At 42.2% G+C, this 25,900-nt stretch overlaps 1 protein-coding gene across 3 annotated transcripts in view; it reads right to left on the minus strand.

Moving 5' to 3' along the window:
• KIZ (kizuna centrosomal protein) overlaps positions 1–25,900 on the minus strand; it is a 50,140-nt gene that overhangs the window by 7,336 nt on the left and 16,904 nt on the right. Inside the window, exons 6-12 of one of the 3 annotated variants that reach the window (XM_050709973.1) lie at positions 23,376–23,586; positions 18,040–18,195; positions 17,357–17,507; positions 13,903–14,065; positions 12,828–12,894; positions 8,519–8,658; positions 3,190–3,286 (exon numbers count right to left, since the gene is read on the minus strand). In XM_050709973.1, coding sequence (XP_050565930.1) covers positions 3,190–3,286; positions 8,519–8,658; positions 12,828–12,894; positions 13,903–14,065; positions 17,357–17,507; positions 18,040–18,195; positions 23,376–23,586 — 985 coding nt within the window. The remainder of the gene's footprint in view (positions 1–3,189; positions 3,287–8,518; positions 8,659–12,827; positions 12,895–13,902; positions 14,066–17,356; positions 17,508–18,039; positions 18,196–23,375; positions 23,587–25,900) is intronic. The other 2 variants (XR_007708109.1, XM_050709974.1) reach the window with 2 other exon arrangements.

Below are 25,900 nucleotides of genomic sequence, written 5' to 3' on the forward strand. Positions count from 1 at the left end.
TTAAAATACTTTACACGATGTTTATTTCCTGACAAATTAAAATTTTTATCTGGTTCTCAGTCTATAATACATCCTTAATCTTCAGATTATTTTGAAACGAGACAGAGTAAACAAGTGAAAGAAAAATAAACTGCTTGCATTAAAATACAGAATTATCTAGAAAGCTAGTGACCTCCTCTGGCTGGATCTATTGCTACAGGGCTACAAAATGCCACACACATCGTCTTCTGCCCGCTCTTTTGGGGCGATTCAGTCCTGACTTACGACGCCTTTTCCCCCAAGTAATTATATAATTTAGCACGCTCTTTTCTCTTGCAAAACCTTAACTTCAAACTAAAGTTGTATCTCCGGGCAGTTAGATATTCTTTCGGTAAAGTAAACGAATCCTAGAAAATAAACAGTTTGATACCTAAGGTAGAAGTGGACAATATTTGCAGGAGAAGAGGAAGCTCTGGCATGCACCTCTGAACAAAAGGGAACAAGTGGTCTTTACTCAGAGAGCAGCTTCCTATTAAGACTCACTCCTTCGTACATTATGCCTTTCATCCCCACTCAACCACAAAATGATTTTGCTGTAGGAAATACAATGGTAGAAAAAGATTTACATTGAAAGAATCTTTAATAATAAACTGTTGCAGATCTGCCTACTTCCCCATGATTTATAATACAATAAACATCGGATTCTATTAAGTCTCATGCACTGAAGACATGCACTGAAAAACTGAATATGAAAGAACTCAATTCTTCCCATCTCCAGTACCATAATAGTGAAATGAGCATGTATAAATGTGTTAAGAGTATCTCTTTGCATCTTTTATAGCTTGTGTGTATTAATCTGTAAAGCTTATTAAGAAAGTCATTGCTATGCAAAGCAGCACCCAATCTCTTTCTCTTGCTTTTCAACAGAGTGCAGTGTTTAGCCAATAGGACCAGTCCCCTTCCCCTCATTCTGCATTCATAACATGCAACATTTGCACAATGTATCTCTCAAAGGCTGCTGAATAGAAAGCCTTAATACTCATGTAAACAACTGCAAACCAATTACTTAATGAATCAGGCCCACACATAATGAGGTGCCAGACAAAGAGCTATAAATGCATTTTTGCGCCCAAGCCTCTGCTTTAAAGTAAAATCCCTCAGCTGTAGTTTGGGCTTAACTGGCACATCATAATTATTGTCTCTAGGACATCAGAGGAAGCCATTTTTTTTTATTTAGGTCCAGCAGGGTCTTTTTCGAGGTCACTCATCAGCTCAGTGACAAAACAGAGCAAAGAAGAATTTATAAAAAGTACCACAGCAGTACTACACAGTTATGTTTATTCTCAAGTAGTGGGTTTCAAGACCACTTGTAAAAGCAATAAAGCACAAGAAGTGACTGCAGTAAGTGGAGCGCTTAAATGTAAGCGGCCAAGAAATTTCACTGCGTCCTGACCACAAACAAGCAGCGAGCTGCATTTTCCATTTTGCCTTCTTTACTACTTTTGCTTCGCTGACTCTCCGTAAATCCAACGTCAAGTGTCCAAAAGCAAGAGTTTATTAATAAACCTCACGTTTATTATTTATTAAAGGGTGTAGTATTTTTGAGGCATTTTGGAAACAAACTAAGCCGCTGTATGATTATTTTTAAAGCAACACCGCAGTGTATCAGTGCCTCAAGTGCGCTTGCTTCCCAGCACTGAGAGGCATGAAATTATAGGGCAGTGATTTTTAAATCCATCACAAATAAGAATTAAAAAACCACTAAAAAAGTGTCTTATGAACAGTGTCTGAAAAACACAGAAGCTGCCAAACATTACTAGCAAGCAAAGCAGTACCAAAAGTTAAAAAAAGCTTGGAAACTTTAAATAGTACATTTTTAATTATATGTATTTAACATAGGTACTTAATAGTGATCCTGTAAGCAAGTCCCCCAAGGCCCAATCCCTCTCTCACTGAAGCCCAGCACAGCAGGTAAGGACTAAAATTTAACACTAAAATTTCATCTCCAGGAGTACCCTTGAATTTCATAACATTTGGTATTATTTGGAGCATCACTTTCAATCAAAACTAAGTTCCATAAAGTATTAAAAAAAGAAAAGCTTGAATCAAGAGAATTAGTCCTAAACAAAAGCATGACTGTCCTTCATCAATAATCAATACACTATTACAGCTTGTCTTTATTTACTGTACTGAAGAATTGCAGGAAGATTACGGTTTTTAACAGAAAATACAGAACAAAACTTGCAAAGACAGAATAGTCTTCTATAACAAAACTGGTCTCATCAATAACAATACAAAGAAGCTACAGAAAGATATCAATGTCTTATCAGCAGAATGAGTTAAAAATTTATCAGGATGCTTTAAAGTCTTTTCCTGAGTGCTATTAATGGCCATCTTCAGCCAAGGAGCCACACAACAGCAGAACCCGCTTGCTGGGCTGTTCTAATAAGAGCGGATAAGAATCTAAAGCCAAGCCAATATTTCATGAGATGGCTGTGTTACATCCTATTTTCCGCTGCTGCTTGACCACTAATTTGATTGTTGCTGTTTGATTACTATTACATGCCAATGAAGAATACCGAGGAGATATAACAGAACTGCTCAGGGACCAATAGCAAAGTGCTGCATTAAAAAGCACAGAAGTGATTTTTGTTTGGTTTTGCTAAGAATAAAAAAAAAAAAAGAAAAACTGCATTCTTTAGGTAAACAGAATGCCATTAATTAAACCTACTCGGTCAGAAAGCAAGACAGATATATTGTAAATATCCCAAAAATAACTGGGAAAAAAAACAACCTATAGACTGTGAAGAGTGTTATCCAGTTACAGCTAGTTTACATCTCAGCTACATGAAGAAGAAATCCACCACTTTATTTCTTGAAGACTTTATGTTTTCTGTCCGCCCTTTTCCTGACAACTTCTATTGTCTGGCCTCTGAGTAGCCCTACTGAGAGCAGCTGTACACACTAATTTGTGGTTCACTGAGATGTCAATTGAGTCTTAAAATGAGAAAACAACAGCTGCAAAACAATACTTGGCTTTGGTGCAAATACTTTCTAAGGTGTATCACAGTTTAAGTTGTTTCATTAGACAAACCTAAATACAAACCTTAACCCTAGATCACGTAAAATAATCAGAAATTCAGTCACATTCTACCAGCATCTCTCATTCTACTGCAACATTTCAAATGTTAAATCCTTTAACAACTTTACCTTGAGAGGTCACCACTTCTTTCACTGGATGAACTGCTTTCTGAACATATTCCTTGGCTTTCTTTTGTTTTGAAACTATCATTACCAATACCGCAACCTGTTAAGTAAAAACACAAAATATAATTTTTCAAATAAGTCTGAAGCCATACATCCGCTGCTTCCAGTGAGGTGTTATTCTGATGGTATTTTTACAGACTGCACAATACATCAAAAACACATCTACATTCCCTGCAACATCTATCAGTGAAACCCAGATGAGTATTTAGAAAAGCACACAGCAATACTTTCACTTTATTTTCCTCTTGGAGCTACCCTCAGTTGTCTTTGCACCAGCTGCATGTTGCACGCACTGCCTGGGCCAGGCGCTCCTGCCATGGCTGGACAGACAGACAGAAGTCCTTGCTCCTGGGCCAGAAGCCACAAGCCCCTTGCCATAGCAGACTCTTTAAGGATCATTTACCCCACACCACATTCAACCCAGAGGGGCTCCACATCACATTTGGTCTTTGTCATGCTGGAGAGGAAAAACATGTACCTATGTCTAGATTCTACCTCTGTTCCAGTTAGCTTTATTTTTCCTTTTTTTTTTTTTTTTTTTTTGAAAAACAGTCAGACCTTACAACATGCTGTTCTGAGCAAGCACCCCTTGTTATTTTGAAAAGGAGATATACAATGGCCACGCTGCTGGATCGCTGACAGAGTTCAGAGAGGAGGAACCACTACACAGTTACAGTATGTGCCTCAAGATATTTTGCTCAAGACTAGGTAAAAATGAGTTAAATATAGAAAACAAGACTCCTTAATCACTTAAGTTATCTGATGATTTTTTGTGAAACTTTAGCACGTTTTAACTCATTTTAGAGAAAAGTACATTGACATTAAGAATTGCATTCTATCACATCAACTTTAAGCAAAACTTAATTTTCTTTTCTTTTTTATCCTTTAGTTCTTATTTACTTTCCTTAATCAGGAAGAAGGGATATTTTTTATTCTTCTTCCCCTTAAATATATTAATATGTATTAATGTCTCTTAATATTATTTAATACAACACCTTTTTCAACCATTCCCTTTTAAATAGAAAGCTGCATTAGGGAAACACAAATCTTATGATCTTTAGGACTTAACAGCCAAACAACCCACTATTTCAAAGTCTTTTATCCATGCTTTCCTTTATTTCCTCCCTGCATCTTGTTTCCATTCTGTACAGACTGATTTACTTTTTAAGAAGTAAATAGAGTAAATTTATTCATTGGAATGGTACAATTGCTCATTTTCGTACTTTCCAAAGAACATGACACTCAAGTATAAATCTCACTTTAAAAGGCTACTTTGTACTGCTAATTAGAATTGGGACACAACAAAACCTTTATACACCTGTGTATAATTTCAGTCTTCCCCTCCACCCGAAGACATTATAAACAAGCCCTGAACATGGAGAATTTCCCAGATGCAAGCTTGCCAGTAGCTCAGAGCTACAGACCAAGTGCTGTGAGCACACAGTGAGAAACCACTGACCATAAAGAAATTAATATTTGTGCTTGTTTGCACATTACTTTCAGAAAGTAAAGAGAAAAAAGAAAAAGATCTATTTCAATGTAATCATTTCAGAACTCCTTGAAATTGTTTTTCACTCCAGCAGTAAAACACTTAACAGAAGAGTATTTTTCAGGGCTTCTCATGCACTGTTCAAAGTACAACGCACAAGCAGCTGAAATTACATGCTCACGTCTTGCCTGGGTGTTTTTGAGCTGGGTTTACTTTGGGAGGAACATCCCTCATTGCCTCGACAACGTCTTGCATAAAGCGAGGTGTGCCCAGCTAACAAAATGGCGTGGGCAGTGGACTGTGCAAGTATTCAAAACCCACTTGTGCATGCTCTCATACTTGGCTTCAGCAAGTTCATGGCTTGCTCCTAAGATGACCTCACTGCACTCCAAGAGGGAGATGAACATCTAGGGTGGTACCAGCATGGTTTTAATGCCACAGAAGTGACAGGTAACAGACCTGCAACCTCTGTATCTCTCTGGAGCAAATAAGCAAAGGATAGAGGAAGAAGGGTCCTCTGCTAGCTATCCTGATCCCTCCAGCTCTCACCCAGCAGCGACCCTTCTGCTCGTTCCTTCCCTGACATGAGGGACTCCCCCTGCACCTCCACCCATGGCTCACACCATTACCCATTCTGCATCAGGCTCACACCATTACCCATTCTGCATCTACAAACCCAAGGAGGTGCCAACCATGCACAAGCAACTTGAGCGTGCCCCTCCACTCTGATCCATTTTCATGCTGCATGTCCTAGTTTCTCATTGTTCTGCTTAACAAGAGCTCCAGAGACCAGATACCAACACCTGTCCCTTCCTTGTATGAGCCTTCCCCATTGGTCCTCCGCCAGGCTTTCTCCATTCTTGCTGGACACTCATCGCATCCCTCCGTAACACGGAGCCCATCTCTGATCCGGATGTACCCACCACACCTTTCCCAGCGGCACTTCCAGCCCATGTCTTTGCCACCTCTGCTAAAACTCAAGGCAGGCCACTCTTGTCTTGCAGCTTAGCATGCACACCAGCCTCAAAAGACCATTCACCATGCTTTCTGTGCCTTCACTGGCTCTCCTTCCTCCACTACATCAAACAGTAGCACAAACTACTTGTTCTTCACCTTTGAGACCCTTCAGAGCCCAGCTTTGCCCTACCTGTCAATTATAATACAATGCTAGGCTATCGATCCCCACTTCTGCTTTAGTTACACCAGACTTCCTTGCCAATTAGTCCAATCATTCCCCTTGAGCATCTTTGCGCTTGCTTACACGCTATGCGCCCTACATCACCGGGTGATCCTTCCAGGCACTCACAAGCTCACCAGCTTACTTTTAAAGACAGTCTGGTGATCCAGCTGTGTTGCTATGCCCATGAAGCATCTGATGACATTTAAGCAGTTAGTGCATAGTAACTACTTTATGCACCAAGCAATCATCTCACTCCTACCTCATCTTACCCCACTCATCTGCCTAATCCCCAGGCCTTTAACAATGTGTCTGCACTGTAAGTTAACAGAAGAAAACAGTCTTGATTGCAGACGTGCAGTACTTATGACAAAAGTAACCAAAAATAACCAACCTGGCTGTCCTGCAATACTTCATTCACCATGGTGGTCAAGCACAAGCAATTGGGGTAATGTGCAGGGCAGGAAACAGAAGATACAAGAAATAGACTGTTAAGAGAGAAAGTGTTGAAGCACTTTTCTTCACTCTGCATAGAACCACATTGTGCAGACCAGGGTATTTTCCTTCATAAAGCCCACCATATTTCAGACTAAACACAAATTACTACCAAATTCAAAACAGTACATTTATAGGGGGTAGGTTGCTTTGTTTTGTCTTTTTTTTCCCAGCACACACACCTTGTCCCCAAGCACAGAACAGAACACTATTGCCCTGGTAAGAAAGATGCACTGAGTGGAAAGGAAGCAAAAAATATACTGGTTTAGAGCCCAGCAGCAACCATCAGCTCCACAGGACACAAAGGACAACCACCATGGACAAGCTCACATTAACGACAAGAAGCATCACTTAAAAGAGTTCTTTTAGCCAATTTCAATGGTGAGGAAGGCTTTTGGAGATCCCCAGCTCCACGTTAAAAACCTGGCATTTTAAGCATTTGCTGTATGAACGGCCAGTGCCTACTGCACAGACACAACTGAGGAAGCTTGATAAAACTCAGCCTTTAAACTCAAATTGGGATGTTAATAATGAAAAGTAAATTCCTAATCCAGTTGTCTGAGCAATACTGCAGGAAAATGGAAGCTGTTTTGCCACAGATGACACAGCTCTCTCTCCTCACATTGTTTCCCCCAGTGTATTCTTCCCTCCACTCAAAATTAGCAAAGGATCTGAGATACCACTTTTAATTAAAAAACACTCCACACTTTTCAACTTCAAATTAATTGCACAGTCTGCGTAGGTCCGAACAGCTTTCATGTCAGCTTTTACGATTATGTTCCAAACAAAATTGGTGTACTTTTCTTCATTAGCCCTCCAGTTCCAGGAAAAACTGCCACAGTTGCATAATGAACCACTACCATTTTGTTCTGTGCAACAGTTAAAATGATCTTTGACCCAGAATGTACTGTACCAGTGCAGAATATGGAAGATACTTTTTCCCCTTCCATGTATTGCCCTATGGCCTAGGTACCAGTGTTCATCAGTTTATAGTTAAATATCTCAGTGACAAAAAAAGGTGATGCGCTTGGCCTACCACTTTCAACTTTTATATCTTGCTGATTGTATTATCTCTCAGAGAGAAAAAAGCACACACCTTTTAGCCATCAAAACCAGCATCTGTACCTCTGTTACAGTTAAAACCCTTCACTGGAGGGAAAGTCATTACAAACACTGAAGAGGTTGTTGGTAACAACAGAACATTTGACTTGGCACATCTGTAAATGGGAGCAGTGCAAGCAATTCCCAAAGTTGCTGTTTTTTTAACAATGCAAACTGGGAGAACAGGAGTACTACTGTATTCATCCCAAGGCTCACATGCAACCTATACAGTCCATGAGCAAAACTGAGATCTGTGACCTAAGCAACAAAGCACTTAGGCAAGCAGTACAAGTAGGCATTGCTCTACTGGGAGAGGAACAAGGGCACTCTGAATGGCAATTAAAAGCTATAAACAGCTACCAAACATTATTTCCAATAATAATCAATAAACCCATATGCAAACAGAGGTAGCTGGGGAGCAAAAGACCCCAGTGCCTTTGCAAGCTTAACCCACATATCTACATCTCTCTCATACACAAATGAGAATATCCACAAAAAGGAACTTTGCTGCTTTTTGTGTACCTTTATCAACAATAAAATAGTTAGCAGCTCAAGTATTTCAGCTGTCACTAGACTTCAAAGTTAATAATGCCTTGAAAGGAATGTTATCTGGATCAGCTGAGCCTGCAAGCTGTGTAGTTTTAGTTATCTTGGCAATATTCACTGCATTCACATTCAGAAGTGCTGGTCAGTCTGGGCTGCTACACTGCTAGCTGTGGCACGAAAATAGGGAACTAACAATAGCTCCTGCCCATAGGAACTTCAAATCTGAACAGCCTCCTCCACCACATTAACACTAATTACTGCACTTGCTGATCATCCACAAAGAGCCATCCGGCATTAAACTTGGGAAATCAGCTGCCGTGCCACTGCCAGAACACAAACAGCAACTGTGCACACCTCTGCCTTGGGACCAGAGGTTTGAGTCATCCGTACACACGCTTTTATACGTGCTGATTTCCCCTGCGATAAAGCAGAAAACTTAGGTACAGGGAGAGGATAAGGGCTACCTGCAAATCCGATGGGAGGATGTGCTCTTCTGATAGAGGGATGAGCATATAGATGAAAGATCTCCAAATTAAGAGCTGAGCCGAACAGTGCAGGAGCCAGTATCCAGAAATAGGTCAATACCAACAAATATTCCCCTTTCCTTTGAAAGGAGAAAAGAGTACTCTTAGCATAATAATACACCAAGACATGATGCTGCCCTCTCAAGAGCAGAGAAGTCTGATGACCAAAAGACTCAGGGAATCCCAGTGGAGCACGCCATCCCAGTGAGAACACTTAGCTAAAAGTCACTGCCTCCATTTAAAGAGTGACCAAGATTTTTCACACTGAATTCACAACTAAAAAACTAAAAAAGGACTTGGATGTCTTTCCAAAACTTCTTCATGTTAAGCAATGTAAAATATCACCCACTGGAGAATGTAACTTGAACTAATATAAACAAAACGTGCAATTTTTACATTGTCCCAGTGTACTTCTGTCAGATCACAACAAACCAACAGTTATTAATCATGTACAGGTTACCTTTCCCCCCTTCAAGCTCAAAGTAAGAAGGATGCTTGGGCATAGAGAAAGTGTTGGCAGGATTACTGGCTCATTAAAGGTGACCTAAAAAGGCAAACAGAATTGGATTTGTGCCTTTTCATGGCTTTTTACACTATATAAAGGTCTTTTTTTTTTTTTTTTTTTAATTCTTGGGAGGGTTTTTCCTCCTTGTTTTTAAGTGAGATTTTCTACCTGGAAAGGAGATGGAACATGACATCCAAGGCATCATGAAAGCCTGATGAGTAGAGAAGTAATGCCATTTTTATTCTAATGCTTTTAACTATAGCATCTATTTGTCTCCATACCTTTCATTTATGTCTTTGATTTAATCTGTTTTTGTTAAAGATTTAACAAGCCTGCCCCTTCAATAAAACCAGCAGTTTCCTACTCACGAGACTTTTAAAGTCATCCGCAAAACCAAAAAAATGATTTTATCTTTATCTCCCATTATTCACCTATTTCAGAAATAACAAAAAAGTTGAACACTTAATTTCTTCTACATGTCTTTCCAAGATAAAAAACAAAGCATCCAGGAAGAGAACTAGAATGAACAGACATATACTCCTCTATTCTCACAGAACCTTGTAAAAATGAGGTTGCTATTAATAAAATCTCAAGTTCTCCCCTCTGTGGGTGATACCAATACCTTTACTTAAGCTGAGTGGTACCTTACACAAAATAAAGTCCTTTTAAGGTCAGTTAGCACAACACAGCCTTCTGCAAGGTACCACCAGACTTCACATGGGAATAGAAGAAAAGGGGAGAGACACCACCCAGCACTGCTGTAACAGCCAGGCAGAGAACTTTGTGTAGTGCTTTCTTCTGAAACAGAGACTTTGGAAGCTCACCAAAAGGCATGGGATGCCCTGATTGCTGCAGAGTCGGTAAAGCATTTTGTTGTCAGAAACAGGGATTAAAATCCTTTGGTTTCTGCTGGCGATGCACCAGAGGACCCAAGGTGCCCACTCCCTTCTCACACCCCAGCACCCTCCCAGCCAGCACCTGGCTGTCCTCACAGGACGATGAGACGCTCCTGCTGAGCTGAGACGAGACACGCACGGCCCTGCAGCTTTCCCATCACAGGCAGCTGCCCATTTCCCTAACAAGAATGGCAGTCTCTCAGCTTCCTCCATTTTTTTTCTTTTCTCTAGGATTACTCAAAGGTAAAGGAAGTATCTCTTGATATGCATATTAGACACAAGAGCTACTCATATGAAAGACCAGGACAGGTCAAGGGCCACTTCCATAACTTCAGCTGCCCTTCATTCAAGTAAGGCTAGCAGCAACTGCAGCACAGCCAGACCCACAGCACACATCCCAGTGCCGAGCCAGCAGCACGCTGGTGCTACTGCTCTGGCCACAGCCTTGAATGAAAAAACAAGACAGGAAAAAAAGAAGTCTACTGTTGAGAGAAGTGCTAGTGAAAGGAAGAGAGGCAAAATCTCCAGAAGAGATACAGCACACACGAAGGCAGAGGACTCCCCATCCGAGCTGCCCACCAGTGACACCTGAGAGGTGCTCACTGGTCTCCACAGCTGCTCCTTCCCTTTGGAAGTACATCCACTCAGCTCTCACAATGAAGTCCATCAAAACCCCAAAGCCTCAATGCTTCCAATGTTTAAATCCAAACTTAAAGCCCTTAAAGAATGCAGTAGGTACTGGGAAAAAAATGTAACCAGTAAGCTTAGAAAATAATTGTACAACAAACCAGTCATGTATTTAACTGACATTAAATATCAACCTATCTAAAAAGAGAAAACCAAACCCTCAAAAAAGTCATTTAAGCCCAAAAAGCAAGGTGCAGAGATACTGCCTCTATTTTGGGCACTGAACAATTTCAGTGCTCCAGGGCTAGTCTGCAGCATGTAATGATGAGCAAAAAGCAGAGAGTGACAGGCTGGAAGAGCAAGTAGACAGAAGAGAATGAGAAGCCTGGAGAAGATCATGGACTGAAGATGACTCGCAGCTGAAAGGAGGACCTTGCTTTCAAGTGAGATATGAAAAGCCTAACCCTTAGACACAATGAGAACTCAGGCCACTGCAAACGTGCTGCGACAACAGTAGTAAATAAAGCAGATTCAGAAGGAAGGGATTTTTTAACTTAAGTTACTGTTCTTGGTGTTCTAATATGAAGTATGATTTTCTCAGCATTTTTACAAATGGGAAGTATTAGTATTTGCAGGTCCATTTGGTGAGAAAGCTATGGGATAGATAAGGGAAAGGGGATGTCCACGCAGTTCAGCTTTTGACTAGCTGCAACCCAGACCAGAAGCCAGCACACCAGCCGGTTCCCCAGCAGCAAAACTGCAATGGACAACTCCCTGACACATTTGTATGCAAAATCTGCCACGCTTCATAGCTAAAAAGAGTCCTGATATATCCTAAAATCTAGCATGGGTGAGAAACAAACTAGAAGCCTTGGGAACTACAGACATTCATGAGCTTGCATTCTCCTTAGAAAAAAACAACAAATTAAGAAAATCCATGATGTCATTAGTTGGAGGAAGCAACCATTCTTTACATCATTCTGGTCAGCACTGTCTACAGATTATGATGCTTGAACTGCAATCCTCAAATCTGAATCCTTCTAAATTACGAAGAAAATTAAACCTATCACAAAATCCGCAAAATTTTAGATGAATTTCCAAATGACAAGTGTGATTTATTTCATGAAAAACATTTAAGTGGCTTGTAATTTGTGTGCTTTTAATTCGTCTGAGAAAAAAAATCAGTGCCAGTTACATTCTGAAATACATTGCTGTGTGCAAGTGAAGGACATTTTAAGCAGCAGGAAAAAGGAAAGCATTCTACTCTCAAAACCTCAAAAAAAATCTAACTTTTATGTGGCTAACATAGGAATATTATTGCTGCAGTATAATTCGGGAATACAAGAAGCAAATTTTTGTATTTCAGCTGCAAGTTAGGCTCAAAAAGCAGCAGAGGAAAATCTCTATAGAGAAATGAATTGCACTCAGAAAGACAGGCTATTTTTAAGCCATAAAAGAGCAGACAAGAACAGCACATGCAACAGATGCCCTCGCACCTTTTTGTCAGAGTACACACCTGCATAAATAAATATTTAGCCAAACATCAAAATTTATAACGAAGCAGCCCACCACTTTGCAAAATCAGGCAAAAGAAAATTGAGACTTATTGCGAAGAGCTCTGCCCTGAATACTAATGTGTTATTGACACTTCACAACTGAAAAGCAACAGCATCACAGGATCCTAAGCAAGCCTAATGCATCTGCTGCAGGGAGATCTGAACAGTTTGATAAAACCTTATTGCTAAAAATTCGGTGTTATCAGGCAGCTTTTGTAACAGAGGCAAAAGCACAGCTTCCTGTCTAGCGGGATTTTTCCTTGCGCTTATTCTAATGATACACATTCAATTACTAGAGAAAAGAAAAGAATCAAATCAGAAACATCTGTAGTTTGCCGTATAATTACTGGATCTTCCCCACGGAGACTGACCTTTGTAACACTGATACTAGGACCTGAAAGGCTAAATGATGGGATATTCACATGGTTTAAATGTGTAACATGATTACAAGGAATTAAATAGGCACTGTTATTTTCCATCTTGGTTTACATTAACATGAGCGTGTACTTTATGATCTTATGATCTTGCATTTAATCTTTGTGCTCGGTACGTAGTAGTTGAATTTACTCACTCTTAGTGGACCCAAGCCCCTAAAATGCCATGTTTTGATTATATAATAAAGTTGAATACTGCATTTGAGGTTAATATGCAGCCATTACTTTTACCTGTAATAGGAATCTTTTTTTATCACGCTTTCTTCCTGGCTCTCATCTTCACACCAGCTTGTGACTTCTGTATGTGAACACACCATAATGAAACACATTTCAAAGTGGTGGCGATCAGACTGGTTTGTTTTCTTTTAAGCCCTACTCCCTTTAATTTCTCACTTTTGTTATCTCTTGTTTATTGATCTAAACTATCCATTACCGTTCTTAAAAGAGGCGCCTACTGTGAACTTTACTCGAATGCAGCACTGCTGTGTCTCTGTAGCTACCAGAGAAAAAGGAAAAGCTAACCAAATGTCTTAAATAATTTAAGACCCAATGGGATTTCAGAAACAAACAGCCAACAGTAATTCTGCGATCTTGTCCAGCAGCCCGACAGCGACAGCATAGATCATACCAACCACTGAAAATTAGTTTAAATCAAAGTCCTCATCTCCTCCACAGATAAAAGTGGCATAGATTTAGAAGGCCTAAGTCAGTTTGTTTACATTTGCTGTGTAAAGAGCATTGCAACTTAATTGCCTGTCTCTTCTGGACTTTGATGTAAGGGATGCTATGAGAGCAGGCTGAGCAAGTTGCCGTCACCAGTTATTACACTGGACTAATCTATTACTTCCTTATCTAAAGAAATTAACTGGATTTTCACTAACATCCACCTTCTAAGCTCTGAAATGGCACTGCACACCTTTCTTAGCATCAACACTCTTACTTTGGAAAACATGTTCTGCACTCTGGCTTCATAATAAAACACAGCTAAGATATCACACAATTTCTAAACTAACATTTTTAAAATACATATATGCATATAGATCCTGTTTCAATAATTACCACAACATCTGATCTTCTACAGAAAGGAAAGAGTCACAATAGGTAGTATTCATTTTAAGAAGTAACAAGAGTGGCAAACAACATGGAGATGTTTAGGAAAAATCACTGGAAGTTCATTATAAATATATTAGTTTGCCAGTAGCTGTAACCGTCCCCAGCAGATTTGGATGGAAAACACATTTGTACCTTGCAGCAGAGCACAGCAGTAACTTGGGAGCACACAGGCAGACCTTTTAGCACTTGTTACCTTGCTTTCCTGTGCCATCAAGCCGGGGAGCATGTTTTGCCTGCTTTATTTTCCTACCATCATTTGGGATCGATGGCGAGCTGTAAGATGATTCATTACTCTGAATAGATGACCTATCTCCACACTCTTCTTCTGGAAGGACCTCTCTCAACAGCAGTGGAGCCTGCAGTATTAAAAAATAAAAATAACCACAGCCCTATTATCCTGAGTCTCAAGCAGCAGCATTTTCCAACATACATTTAGGCTAATCTATACTTCACAGAGTAATCTGTTTCCAGGGTATTTCTGTTATATGTTGAATTACCTCTGAGTTAAATCAGTGCTAGCCTAGCAATTGCATTCTGCCTTCAAGTAACACAAACTTTGAATTATTCTTTTAACCGCTATGTTTTCTGGAAACCGTCCTTATTTTGTGCCTTATGCATTCACTGTAAGCAAAACGTAAGGGTAGATGGCACACGCTACAACAGCAATAGAATGAAAAAAGTCTTTCCTTCTCCATTTCAGTCACAGCAATAAGGCAAATTAACGCATATTGTCAGCAATAGCTACAGCAAAACATCACCGAGGTAAGTGAATCTGAAACCAAAGAACCTGATCCATCACTGGCTTCCTTTGGGCTCAATTCAGAATTTAGTCTGTATTATCGCTACACATTTATCAAGTTTATTCTCTCCTGTCCTCACGTGCAGATCCCTGTAGCAGCACTATTTTGTCCTCTGTTAATTAAACGTCACTTTTGATGATGAAAAAATTAGGTGGGAAGCAGACATCTTTATAGGGAGCTGACTTTAGTGTAAACATAGCCAAGTTAAAAGCTAGCTTTTTTTTTTTAAAAAAACACAAGCATTACTTCAGCTGTCATCCAAGGATGTTGCTTTATCAGACTCTAAGAGTAGAAGAAAACATTCTTTCTGGCATTTATTATTCCACAAGGAGCAGCAAAGGCTTTGGGGGCATCCTTCCTGTCTTTTTTTTTTTTAAACTTGTAGGGCATTCTTTTGTTTTTATTTTGTGTCACAAAGCATGGATTTGACTCTACAAGTCCACTTTTTTTTTACTCTAATTATCTAATTATTAAATTAGCTTTTAAACACTAAGTAAGCCAGCACCTCAGAGATAATCCCAACTGTTGTAACTTAATTTATCTATGCTTACGTGAGAGACTGGAGTGACTTCAAGTCCAAAGCTATTTTGGACTCTCAAGAAAGTTTCACCCCCTCCATTCTTCAATAATCCCATATTTATTTGGGAGCCCTGAATGGCAACTTTTTGAGTCTCAAGCAAATAACTTTAATGGACATATTGTTGTGGTTTTTTTTTTCTCCTACTGAACTTACATAGGGGAAGACTTCACACAAAAACAAGGAAAGCAAGCTGCTACTCCAGCAGCAAAAACCAGGGATTTTATGTCTCCTTTTCTGAATATAATGAAAGTCTTCAATTATTAGTAGGATGGGGAAGTCTTTACCCTGGGAATTCATTGCCATTTAGCAGCATGTTTCTGCTAATTTCTCTGGAAGAACTCTGAGGAAGCCAGCTTGCTGTGGCTGTCCCTACATGAGCCAGACTCACCCAAAATCCAAGCTTTGAAGTCACAAATGATTAAGAACCCCAGGTACAGATGGCTAATGAGTTCCTAATGAGTTCACAACTACATTACATACATCTTCATGGTAAAGCAACTGTTCCTGCACACAATTATATATAATAAAAATATTATAAGATAAATATATATGGAGTAATTTATATTGCTACTGTTCTGTGCAGCCTGCTTGGAAGTCAGGTGTTTCAAAGCATAAAATGAATCCTGGGATTACACTTAAGTGAATGGATTCTTTTAAATGGAAAAATAAGTGTTAAATGCATATACATAGGCCATAGTAAAAAGTAGCAATAAGCAGATTGTTACTGCTTATATTCACCCATAAAGCCAGCGTTACTGAGATTTGACTTGGTACAAGTCTTTATATACAACTGTAAATTTATGTACAGTATTTATCTGCCACCAGTGCAAGGACACATTCCTTGTTCATCTTTTTTAAGACTGAATGTTTTAAGGCAGAATACAATCCACAGACAGAAAAAGAAGTTACCTTGGCTATCATTGAAAGTGTATAATTAACTAAAACATTACATTATCATTATTTCTATCAAATATTAAAACCAAAATATAGCCTAAACTGCTTTTTAATTTCTCACTAAAAATTAGAGGGGAAAGAACTTTAACAAATATTTTTGCTCTGGTGGTATTACATATATGTTCATACATGCATATATATGTGTGTATATACTTTTTTCCTCTTTCCCTGTCATTTGTACATAAGGAAAAATAACTCCTACAAAATTTGTAGAGTTTGCTTATAATCTTTCATGTTAAAGTTTAAAAAGGACAAACATGTTGCTATCTGTAAAATCCTCTGCATATTTAGCATACCAGACAATTCAGTTTCTTTTTTTTTAAAAAGGAAAAAAACCACCATCACGCTTGATAAAAAGCTATTAAGTCACAGAGAAAGACAGATGATTAAGCCTTGTGATAAACTTGCATCACAGCAAGCATGAGCTTCTTTAGCTTCTTTAAATCAATAACAGATCTGAAGGGTAGAGCAGGCACCTCTGAAGACCTTAGAGGGCTGCTTGCTTCACGGGGCAATACGCTGTACCTACGCCTGTGTCCTGAGACTCACAGAAAGCCTGTTCTCTTCTTATCCACTTTCAAGCAATTTCAAGGGCTGATAAATGAGCACTAATTGCTCGTCCTTCCCCAGGACCCAGGTACTGGGTAGTGTTAGAGGTGCAGGCAGGGCATGCTGCACTTTAACGGTGCAATTTAGTCTCTCGGCACTGTTGATTTAGATATTATATTGTTCTTACAGGACATTAAAATGCCCACATTGACCAATGTCAACTAGAAGAAAGCATGCTAAAGGGGACAGAGATCCTGAGAAACAACAATTTCTGGTCATGCATTTTGTGGTTACCCAGTTCTTCAGTGCCCCGTGGCCTCCAGTACCTCATTTTCTGGAGAATTCAGGTTTTTCTTCCAAACACAGAAAGAGCAAAACAGGAAAAAGTCAAATACATCATGTGAGTTATAAGAATTGCAGCAGGAGAACATCCTACCTTAAGAAATACCTGTTTTAGCAGTTTCTCTATTTCACTCTGCCTACAATAAGCCAGCACACTGGGGAGGACCCACTAATCACTGCACCGTTGTACAATTCCCTCTTTAAAAACCCCAGGCAGGGAAAAGAGTGAGCATTTACCAAACTTGCCAAGCACAGTGGAAAACCCCAGCATGTGTTATCACAGACATGCAACATGCTACAAGTGAGCTGTGGGAATTTTTTCTACTAAACAGAGCCATTGGGGAGCTCGGTGCAGCCCAACTGTGGTGAGCAGCAGCTGCAAGTGACCCGAGCCAAACAGACGGATGGACACCAAAACCAACCTGGTCATCTGGCACTTCCTTCCCTGAAACCAGCAGGTTTTCAAACATCGCCACCACCTCTTCCGTGAGCAGAGGGCAGTGCCCTGCCATGAATGACATGGGGCTGCTCAGGGGAGCCTGCAGTACATCCACATCCTGTGGCAGGTCCGGCCTAGGGAACACAACCAAAGGCAAGGCTCAGAGCCTGCAGTGCTCAGACGGGAACCACCCTGCCCGTCTGCTTGTTTGGGGCTGGAGAGGCAGGTCAGTATGCAGTAGGAAAACGTGCAGCCCCTTTTGCCCTTAACTCACAGCATACACTTCCTTATTTTTGCTTGTAAAAGCATCAAAAGCAAATAAGTCACTTTTGACTTGGACAGACTGTGACAAGCCAGGTCAGGCAAAGGCAGCCATCAGGAACAATAACACACAGAACTCAAAGGCACATCTGCCCTGGAAGGAATGCTAGGCAGTTACAGAGCTCTCCTCAGTGCTGAGAGGTGCCTGATCCTGCCAACACTCCAGCGTTGCTTAACACAGGGGACTAGGCAGAAGGTAAGTAACAGAGAATGGAAAACGTTTTCATTGCTGCACTAAAGAGACCTTAAAAATCACCTCTCATTTGTCCTTGTGGCATGCACACAAGAAAGAAGAGAGCGGAAAGGAGGACGCCAGTCCCCCAGAGAAGGCTGGTCCCCATGTACCTGCTCTGCTCCGCAGCCCCACGGGCAGCACACAGTATGTTCCCAGGGAGGGGGTGGCCACCCCACAGGCTCTGCAGCAATGCCTTCGGCTGATGACAGACAGCTGCTTCTCCAGCTTCAAGGTCTTCTTTCAGGCTGTTGGCCTGACTACAAAAGCTGCAAAATAAAGCAGGTGCGATGTGAGATATCTATTTGAAGACCAGAGAGACAGCCAGAAGAGGGGTAGATGCAAGGCCTGTCATACAGCCCTTGGCTAATGGGATAACCAGTGGGACAGCCAAAAGCAGCATGCCCATGACCAGGTCTTTGCAAGGGTTTGGTTAGGCAAACGGTAAGGGTAGAAACATCACGATAGGTAAAGCTGAAACAGCACCTTGGCCAGGCATCTCTGCATCTGCTGTGGCCAAAGCAATTGTGATGCTGAAACCCATTCGTAATGGTGGGCTGCGTGGCCAAGTCCTGTAAACCCTTCCTCGTAACTCCCCAGAAATCCTCCAACAATTAAGCGTTTATGAAAATCCTAGCTTAAGAAGGCTGACATTTAATTTTAAGTAAAACCACAAAGCTCCTCCCAGCTCTTGCAATTAGGAGCCCATTGCCATTGAGTGACAGCCTGGGTTATCTGGTCCCGCTTTTGTTAACATAAAGGGTTTGGTGACTCTTTTTCCTCCTTTACCTCAAAGAAAGGATTTTTCTAGTTGTTATTCTGTACCCCAGCAAAGCATTATTAGCCACTTTAAGGGGACGCTCTCCCTCACGGAAACAAGGATTTATTTCACAGGCACGATCTGCAAAGCAGGGCTGCAAAAGGCGATATATAGTTTAGGCACAAGCATTTGTTAAAATAATTGGGTACATGATTCTGAGTGCCACGTTTCAGCTCAACAATGACACTGAAGCCATGGAAGCATAGGGAGGCTTCCCAGGTGCTTGCCTGCAGGAGCCTGCTGCTCTGTGAGCTGGCCACATATAAATGTGAGCATGAAGAGGCCGGCTCTGACAGGCAGCTCCTGCAGAGCTCAATCTGCACCATGCATGTCACCAGCAGTGAGATGCCCATGATTGCTGTGGCTGGGTGCACAACAGAGCAACCAGGAACAAGCGACAGGGAGCAGGGTGCAGACCTGCAGGGTGCAGACCAGGTTCCTTGCAGGAACCTGTCAGGGACGTTTTAAAACACATTTCTGCCATGCAAGTTATAAAAATAAACACCCTCACTTAGTTCTTCCAAGCAGCAAAACCCAGGTGATGGGCTCTGGAGAAAAAAAAAAGTTGCAAACCCCCAGCAAAGCCTTCCTATTTGCATCCACATTCCCTTTTGTGTACAGAGGCTCACAGCTTTCAAAAGAAACTGTATTTTGGAGACCAGATGTCCTGGTTTCCGTTAGGATAGAGTTAATTTTCTCCTAGTAGCTGGTAGGGTGCTATGTTTCGGATTAGGATGAGAAGAGTGCTGATAACATGCTGATGCTTTAATTGTTGCAGAGCAGTGCTTACACCAAGCCAAGGACTTTTCAGCTTCTCGCTCTGTCCTGCTAGCGAGCAGGCTAGGGGTGCAGCAGGAGCTGGGAGGGGACAGACCCAGGACAGCTGACCCAAACTGGCCAAAGGGGTATTCCACACCATCTGACATCACGCTAAACAATACATAGGGGTGGCTAGCTGGGGTGGGGGGTGCCGGCTGCTCGGGGATAGGCTGGGCATCGGTCAGCGGGTGGTGAGCAATTGCATTGTGCATCACTTGTTTCGTACACGTTATTATTAGTAGTACTATTACCATTATTATTATTATTTTCCTGTCTTAAACTGTCTATCTCAACTCACAGGATTCACTTTCCTGTTTCTCCTCCCCATCCCAGAGAGGGAGGGGGGAGGGTGAGCAAACAGCTGTGTGGTGTTTAGCTGCCAACCGGGTTAAACCACAACACCAGTTCTAGGAAAAGCCTGTGCATGGGAGAGCTGCAGCCAAACTGGTCTCCCCACAAACCAGAGACAGTGGTGGGACAAGGCACGATAAGCGCACACAGCAAACCAACACTATGTCCTGAAGCTCAACAACAGGCAACAGCCAGCTTTGCCTTTGTTGCAAATCCTGATTAAAAGACTTTCTTTTAGAAAGAAGTCTTTTCTGCACATTCTGCTTATTCCCAGCTGAGAAGCCAGACAGCTCTTGCATTCCTAGCCTTTTCTCTCCAGCTGTTGGGAAATGTAGATATCTCAAAGTCAAAAAGAATATGCCAAAAAGGAAAGAACGCCTGAGAAAAATGGTCAGTGTAATAACACTAAATTTAGAGGTGGTTTCAAAAGGTTGAAAGAGATCAGCTTGATTTTTTGAACCAAATTTTCTTTGATGCATTGTAAAAAAATGCACAAGCACACAAAACTGGGAAAGGCGACATGCCACCTTGGGAAATATTCTGTTTTCCTAAAACTCCACTATTTTCCTTAGATGGCCAGATGCCAGCTAATCTTCCTCCTTGCATTTTCTGCAGCACTCCCATTCACTGCCCAGGACAGCAATGCCGAGGCACTGCGTCAGAACCAGGTCTCCTCACCCTGAAACAAAGCAGGCAAAGCCTTTGGGGGTGCAGTGGCTGCTCACCCCGTGGCCAGGCTGCCCGCTTTGTGTGGCACTTTCCAGCCCAGGTCTCCACCAGCCCACGGGGCCCATCCACACACACGGGTTTTTGTGGGGAAGCTGATATTTATACAGCCAACCTTGCTTTACCAACTGAAAAACGCTTTGCGCCACAGCTCACGTTATGTTTGTAATTATGCTAAGATATACCAAAGTTTTGTTTTCCATCAGACTGTTTGGCAACAGTGAGCATTTGAGTAGGAGCTGCCCTGCATTGCATGGAGTTTCCTAGACATTTGATCAGCAAAACAATACCAGGGAAATAGCATATGCAGTTAAACAGTGCTTTTTCTTCCCCCAAAGTCTTACAAAACCTGTATTTCAGCGGTCGGCTTGTTTCCTATTGTCTCCCTCCCCCTGGGTGGTCCTTCCAGGGTGCCACTCGAGAGGGATACAATAATAAAAAGGGAAGGGGAAGGAAGGGACACCAACATAAAGAAAAAACAAAATGTATGACAATCTGCAGCAGGCTACGGATCAGAGGTCAGCAAGCAAGAGGTCCTTCTCTTTTACAGGTTGCTTCCTGGAAACAGTCTGATTAAGCTGACAGCTTGAATTATGTGTTACATTTTGTAATGCACAATCCATCTGTGCTAAGTCCTCTTCAATGCAGCTGAAGCAGCACAGGCATAAGCTCTGTCTTTTTCCACCCCTTCAACACCAGCCTTAAAATAGTCATCATCTTTCCACGCGCTAATTCTCAGAGACCCTTTCCCCCCTCCTGCTCCCCATTTTTAAGCCCTTGAATAAAGCACTGGGTGCCCTGAGGAATGCCAAAAGGACATGGAGGCAGTGGGGTAGGTGCCCACCACAGGGAGAGTTGGGGGCGGCCCCAGCAAGTCCCCTGTAGGACCAGTACCTGCCAGGCACCATGGGCTGGAGCGGAGGACACCAGCTGAGAGAGGCGTGCACACAGCCTCCAGTCAGCACACCTGCCCCGCAGCGCCCCAACACAGCCGTGATTCGGCAGAACCCCCATCCTCAGTGACTATGACAGCAGTCACATCACCCCACTGTGGGCTGTAACCCAGTCTCAGAGACTGCCCTAGGAGACCCTTCCCAGCAGCATCATCTCTCCTTGGCCACCTGACAGCATTAGCCATCTGACAGCATTATCATGAGATCACTGTTTTTCCAGCTGGGAGAGACAGGCTGAAACTAGACTGGAAAAAAAATTAATTCTGAAGTAAAATACAACATACAAACATTTCTTCTGGGGGAACAAACTTTTTTTTTTTTCCCCAAAAAAGAGCTTATTAAAACAATGTCTCTAAAGTAAGGAAAGAAGAAAGGAACTTTCACCAAAAACCTAAAACTTGGGACTTCCTATCTTGGAACAAGGATTTTGCCTGTGGAGAGAGCAATGACCTCAAAACTGTCTGCATAGCTTGTTATTTACGTAATTGAAGTTCACCTGCTAATTACTGGGAAAGTTTTCTCCAAGACTTTCAGCTCATAAATTATTTTGCAGGACTCAGGAACATGCACTGAATTTCGAGTACATTGGAGGGATGGACTTTAAAAGCAATTGGTTATCAATTCAATAATGTAGAGGCTACGTATTGCTCCACAGCATCTTTCATGCCTGCTATTTCTGAAATTTTATCTGCATTTTAGTTTTCAGGTAAAACAAATTAAAATTTGTATCTCTTATGCAGAAACACACAGAAGTGGAGATCACACTTGCATGGCCTTGGGAAACAGGTATTCAGCTCAGCATAATGTGAGAGGAAACATTCACATTCTGGTTTTAGTCATGCTCCACAGATAATGCAAACAGTGAAACCTTTCTTATAATTTAGCCGGGCTTCAAGAGCATTGCATAATATTTTTCATCAGTTCATGAACAACTAGGCATCGCTAGCATCTACAGAGAGAACAAAAGGTTAAATTACCACCGCTCAGCTATGACTTCTCCAGCAAAGGCAAGCACTCTATGCAACTTCTCTGCAAAGTGTTATGATTAACAGGTGTTATACAAAAGAAAAACTGGGTAAAAGCTATTTAGATGTAAATTAGATGATGTTTCTATAGCAAGCAACAGTCTGATGCAAATGTGAAATGGTGAAGTTACACAAGTGTATACTGGTGCCCATTAGCTTCTGCTCAACTGGCATCTATTAAAAAACAGACTGATATTGAAATCAGCACCTAATGCAATGTGAACATGAATACAGGAAGAACAGACGTGCTAAACAGATCAAAAAGATACAAACAAACAAGGAAAAAAACACTGCAAAATAAGTATTTCCTCACCCTCCATGGGTGAGCATACTGTTTTCCTCCGTATGTGTTCTCTCCCCAGCCCACAGCCACCACTCCTCATTCAGCCTGCAGGCCTCCTAGCAAGCCCTGCACCACTACAGCCACTTCGGCTGGGCGCATTTCACATACAAGCAAGGCCAGCCCAAAGGCAAGGAAGCCCAGCACCAGTGGCATACAAGTGGGGAACGCAACAAGGGGAGGGAGGTACATGAGCTGGTAGCAAAGCCTTCACTATTTCTGTTGTGGTCAGGAAAAGCAGCGTGCAAGAGTGATTGCCTTCAGGGCACAAGATGCAGCGATGCTAGCACTGTCAAGGCTCTGTTGGAGCACAGCAAGGGAGCAGAGCCAGCTCTCCTGTGTAGCTTAGAAAAACACCTGGGGACACTTCTGTGACGGGCACTGCCCCGCCGGGCTAGGGATCGCAAGGACGTACCCATCTGGTGCCAGGCTGCCCAGGGGCTCTTCTGCTGTGCAGGGGCTGGATGGCTGTGGAGAGGATACCTCTGCAGGGTGGGTGCCTCCGGCCCATGTCCTGCTCCCTGCTGGCATCAGCATCCCCTCACCTGCACACACCAGGGGCTCACTGCTGCTGTCCCCGCTCACTGCCTGCGATGGTTGCCCGTTATTCAGGCCATCCTGGAGTCCTGTAGAACAATAACCACCACAAAAAATTACTCCCAAAACATTAGCAGGACCAAGGAATGAGTCATGGTGCATGGGATTAAGCCAAGATGAGCCACTTGGTGCATTCTCCAATCTCACTTGCAGGCATGAGCAAGCACCCCTCTTGCCTTTGCTTCACGGTCAGGCTTTCTGCGCCCTCTCCCCACATCCCATGTCCTTCTGCACTTCCCTCGCAAGGGGGAGTTTGGGGAGGCCCTGGCTGCGCTCCCAGCTTAGATTTGCAACTGGAGGCAGGTGGGAAAGATGCCCAGCACCAGCTAAAAGGAGCCCTTCCATGAAAACCATCTACCTCCCCAAACTGCATCTGGAGAAGAAATGAAAAAAGAAGCTTAAAAAAAGCTTTTATTGAGAAAGCTTCGAAAAAGCTTTTCTTATGGGGAAAAAAATGCACCTGAAGAGGCTTCTTTCACAGTTTTTTTAAACCTTGCAGAAGAAATGTCTGCCCAGAGGCTTTTAAATTCAGCACATTAATTACCTTTTCTAAAGAGGGAGAATACAGGGCTGAATCATGTGCCAAAAAAGAAAAAAACACACCTACTTTTCAAAAAACACCAAAACTGAGCGGACCAACAATTGCTGGAATAAATTAGCATTGTCACAGAAATTCCCAGTTTTCCATAAAATTCACCATGGGTTTGAGTTAAGTGGTATTCATGCAGCTGCTTATGGTACAGCACCCAGCATTCTGCTCAGCTCAGGCCCGAATTATGGAGGGCTGTGACAGACAGCAGCCGATGCCAGGACCTCCTCTCCTTGCACAAAGCCTGGCACACGTTGCTCCCGCTATGTAGAGTGGAGCCAAGCATCTTCTGCTTCCCTCACTTGCAGCACAAAGGGCCAACTTGCAGAAGCTGAAAGACTATGCTGTACAAATTCGAACCTGGCTGACATCAGCCTGCTCGCTCTGCAACATGCGCTTGGCAGCAGACCTAGCAAGCCCTGTGGGCAGCCCAAAGGGATTACCATGCTGTGACAAAATGCCCATTTTAATTTCAAACCCAGCTGCACAGTTCCTCTGAAGGCAGTGGTACCCCACTGCAGAAATGAAAGGAGCATTCCTCTTCCAGCCACACAACAGTGACCCCTTGCACCATCCTTTGGGCAGCACAGAGCTGCCAGCAGAGCCCAGGGGCCACCCATCCCCCCCAGCTCCAGCATGGACAGCCTCTCACAGCAGCACAGAAGTGGAAGTGTGCCAGGTGAAAAAAATCAGAGGCGAATAGATTTCTTTGGGAAAGAAAAAGCAATAGGGAGCAGGAGAAAAAAAGCAAGTAGTACAGAAGATCATCAGAAGATGGGGATGCCAGCTTTCATCTATACAGAAAGCCACGATCATTACAGGAGAACAGGAGTCCCTGCATCACTAGGGTTGCCAACAGCTTCCATTAAAAAGCTCCATTTTAGCTATTCTTATGCAGCCTGGAAACCTAGTTTAAGTCAAAAATCACCGTGTTAACTGGCAGGGCACAGCATTTCTGCCAGGTCTTAAAAATGGAAGAAACTGTTACTTGGAGACAAATCTTTGTCACCGCAACTTCGAGAACAAGTCTGTTAGCTAACTTCAAAATAAGCAAGCAATCCAGTAAAAACAGGAGAGAACACATTTTGTCTTGACAAAAAAAAAAAAAAAAGTGAGAAGTTGGGAAGCAGCCTTCAAGAGGAAGCACAGTCTTTCATCCCTGTGTGAGAACATTCCAGCTGGAGAACCTGCATCGCATCTCTCAAGAAAGCATGAAACAAGGCAGAACAAGTAATAGTTAATCCAGCCTCATTCACAGAAATGCTGGTTCTTGACCTACATTTCCAAATATGAATGAGCTATTCTGCACAAGCATTTGAAGGAGAAGGAAATCAACCTGAAAGAGAAGTCACCTATGCTGCCAGTGAAATATGTTGACATTAAAACTCTAAAAATGAGGCTCAAACTACTTCAAGACACCTGTGGTCACACCAAAGAAAAAAATCTTCGCTTTCTAACAGATGTGCCATCCCCTAATTCAGTTCTCAGGTTAGACTTGACCAAGTCTCACATCTGCTAGAAGAACAGCATGCCACGGATGGATGAGGAGGCTTTATTTTACAGAAGAATCATCCAGCTGAGCAGAGAGCATCCCGCAGGACCCCTCTAAACTTTGAGGTCCATCTTAAGCAGGCTGCCAGGACAAAGCAGCCTCATAGGAGCCACTGAAAAGGACTGCAGAAGGTCTGGCACTGGTGCAGAAAGCCCAGTACAGCTGCTTGCTCTTGGTTGTTGCCTTGCACATCCTTCATCCT

The sequence above is a fragment of the Cygnus atratus genome, chromosome 3 (genome assembly GCF_013377495.2).
Source record: "Cygnus atratus isolate AKBS03 ecotype Queensland, Australia chromosome 3, CAtr_DNAZoo_HiC_assembly, whole genome shotgun sequence".
NCBI lineage: Eukaryota > Metazoa > Chordata > Aves > Anseriformes > Anatidae > Cygnus > Cygnus atratus.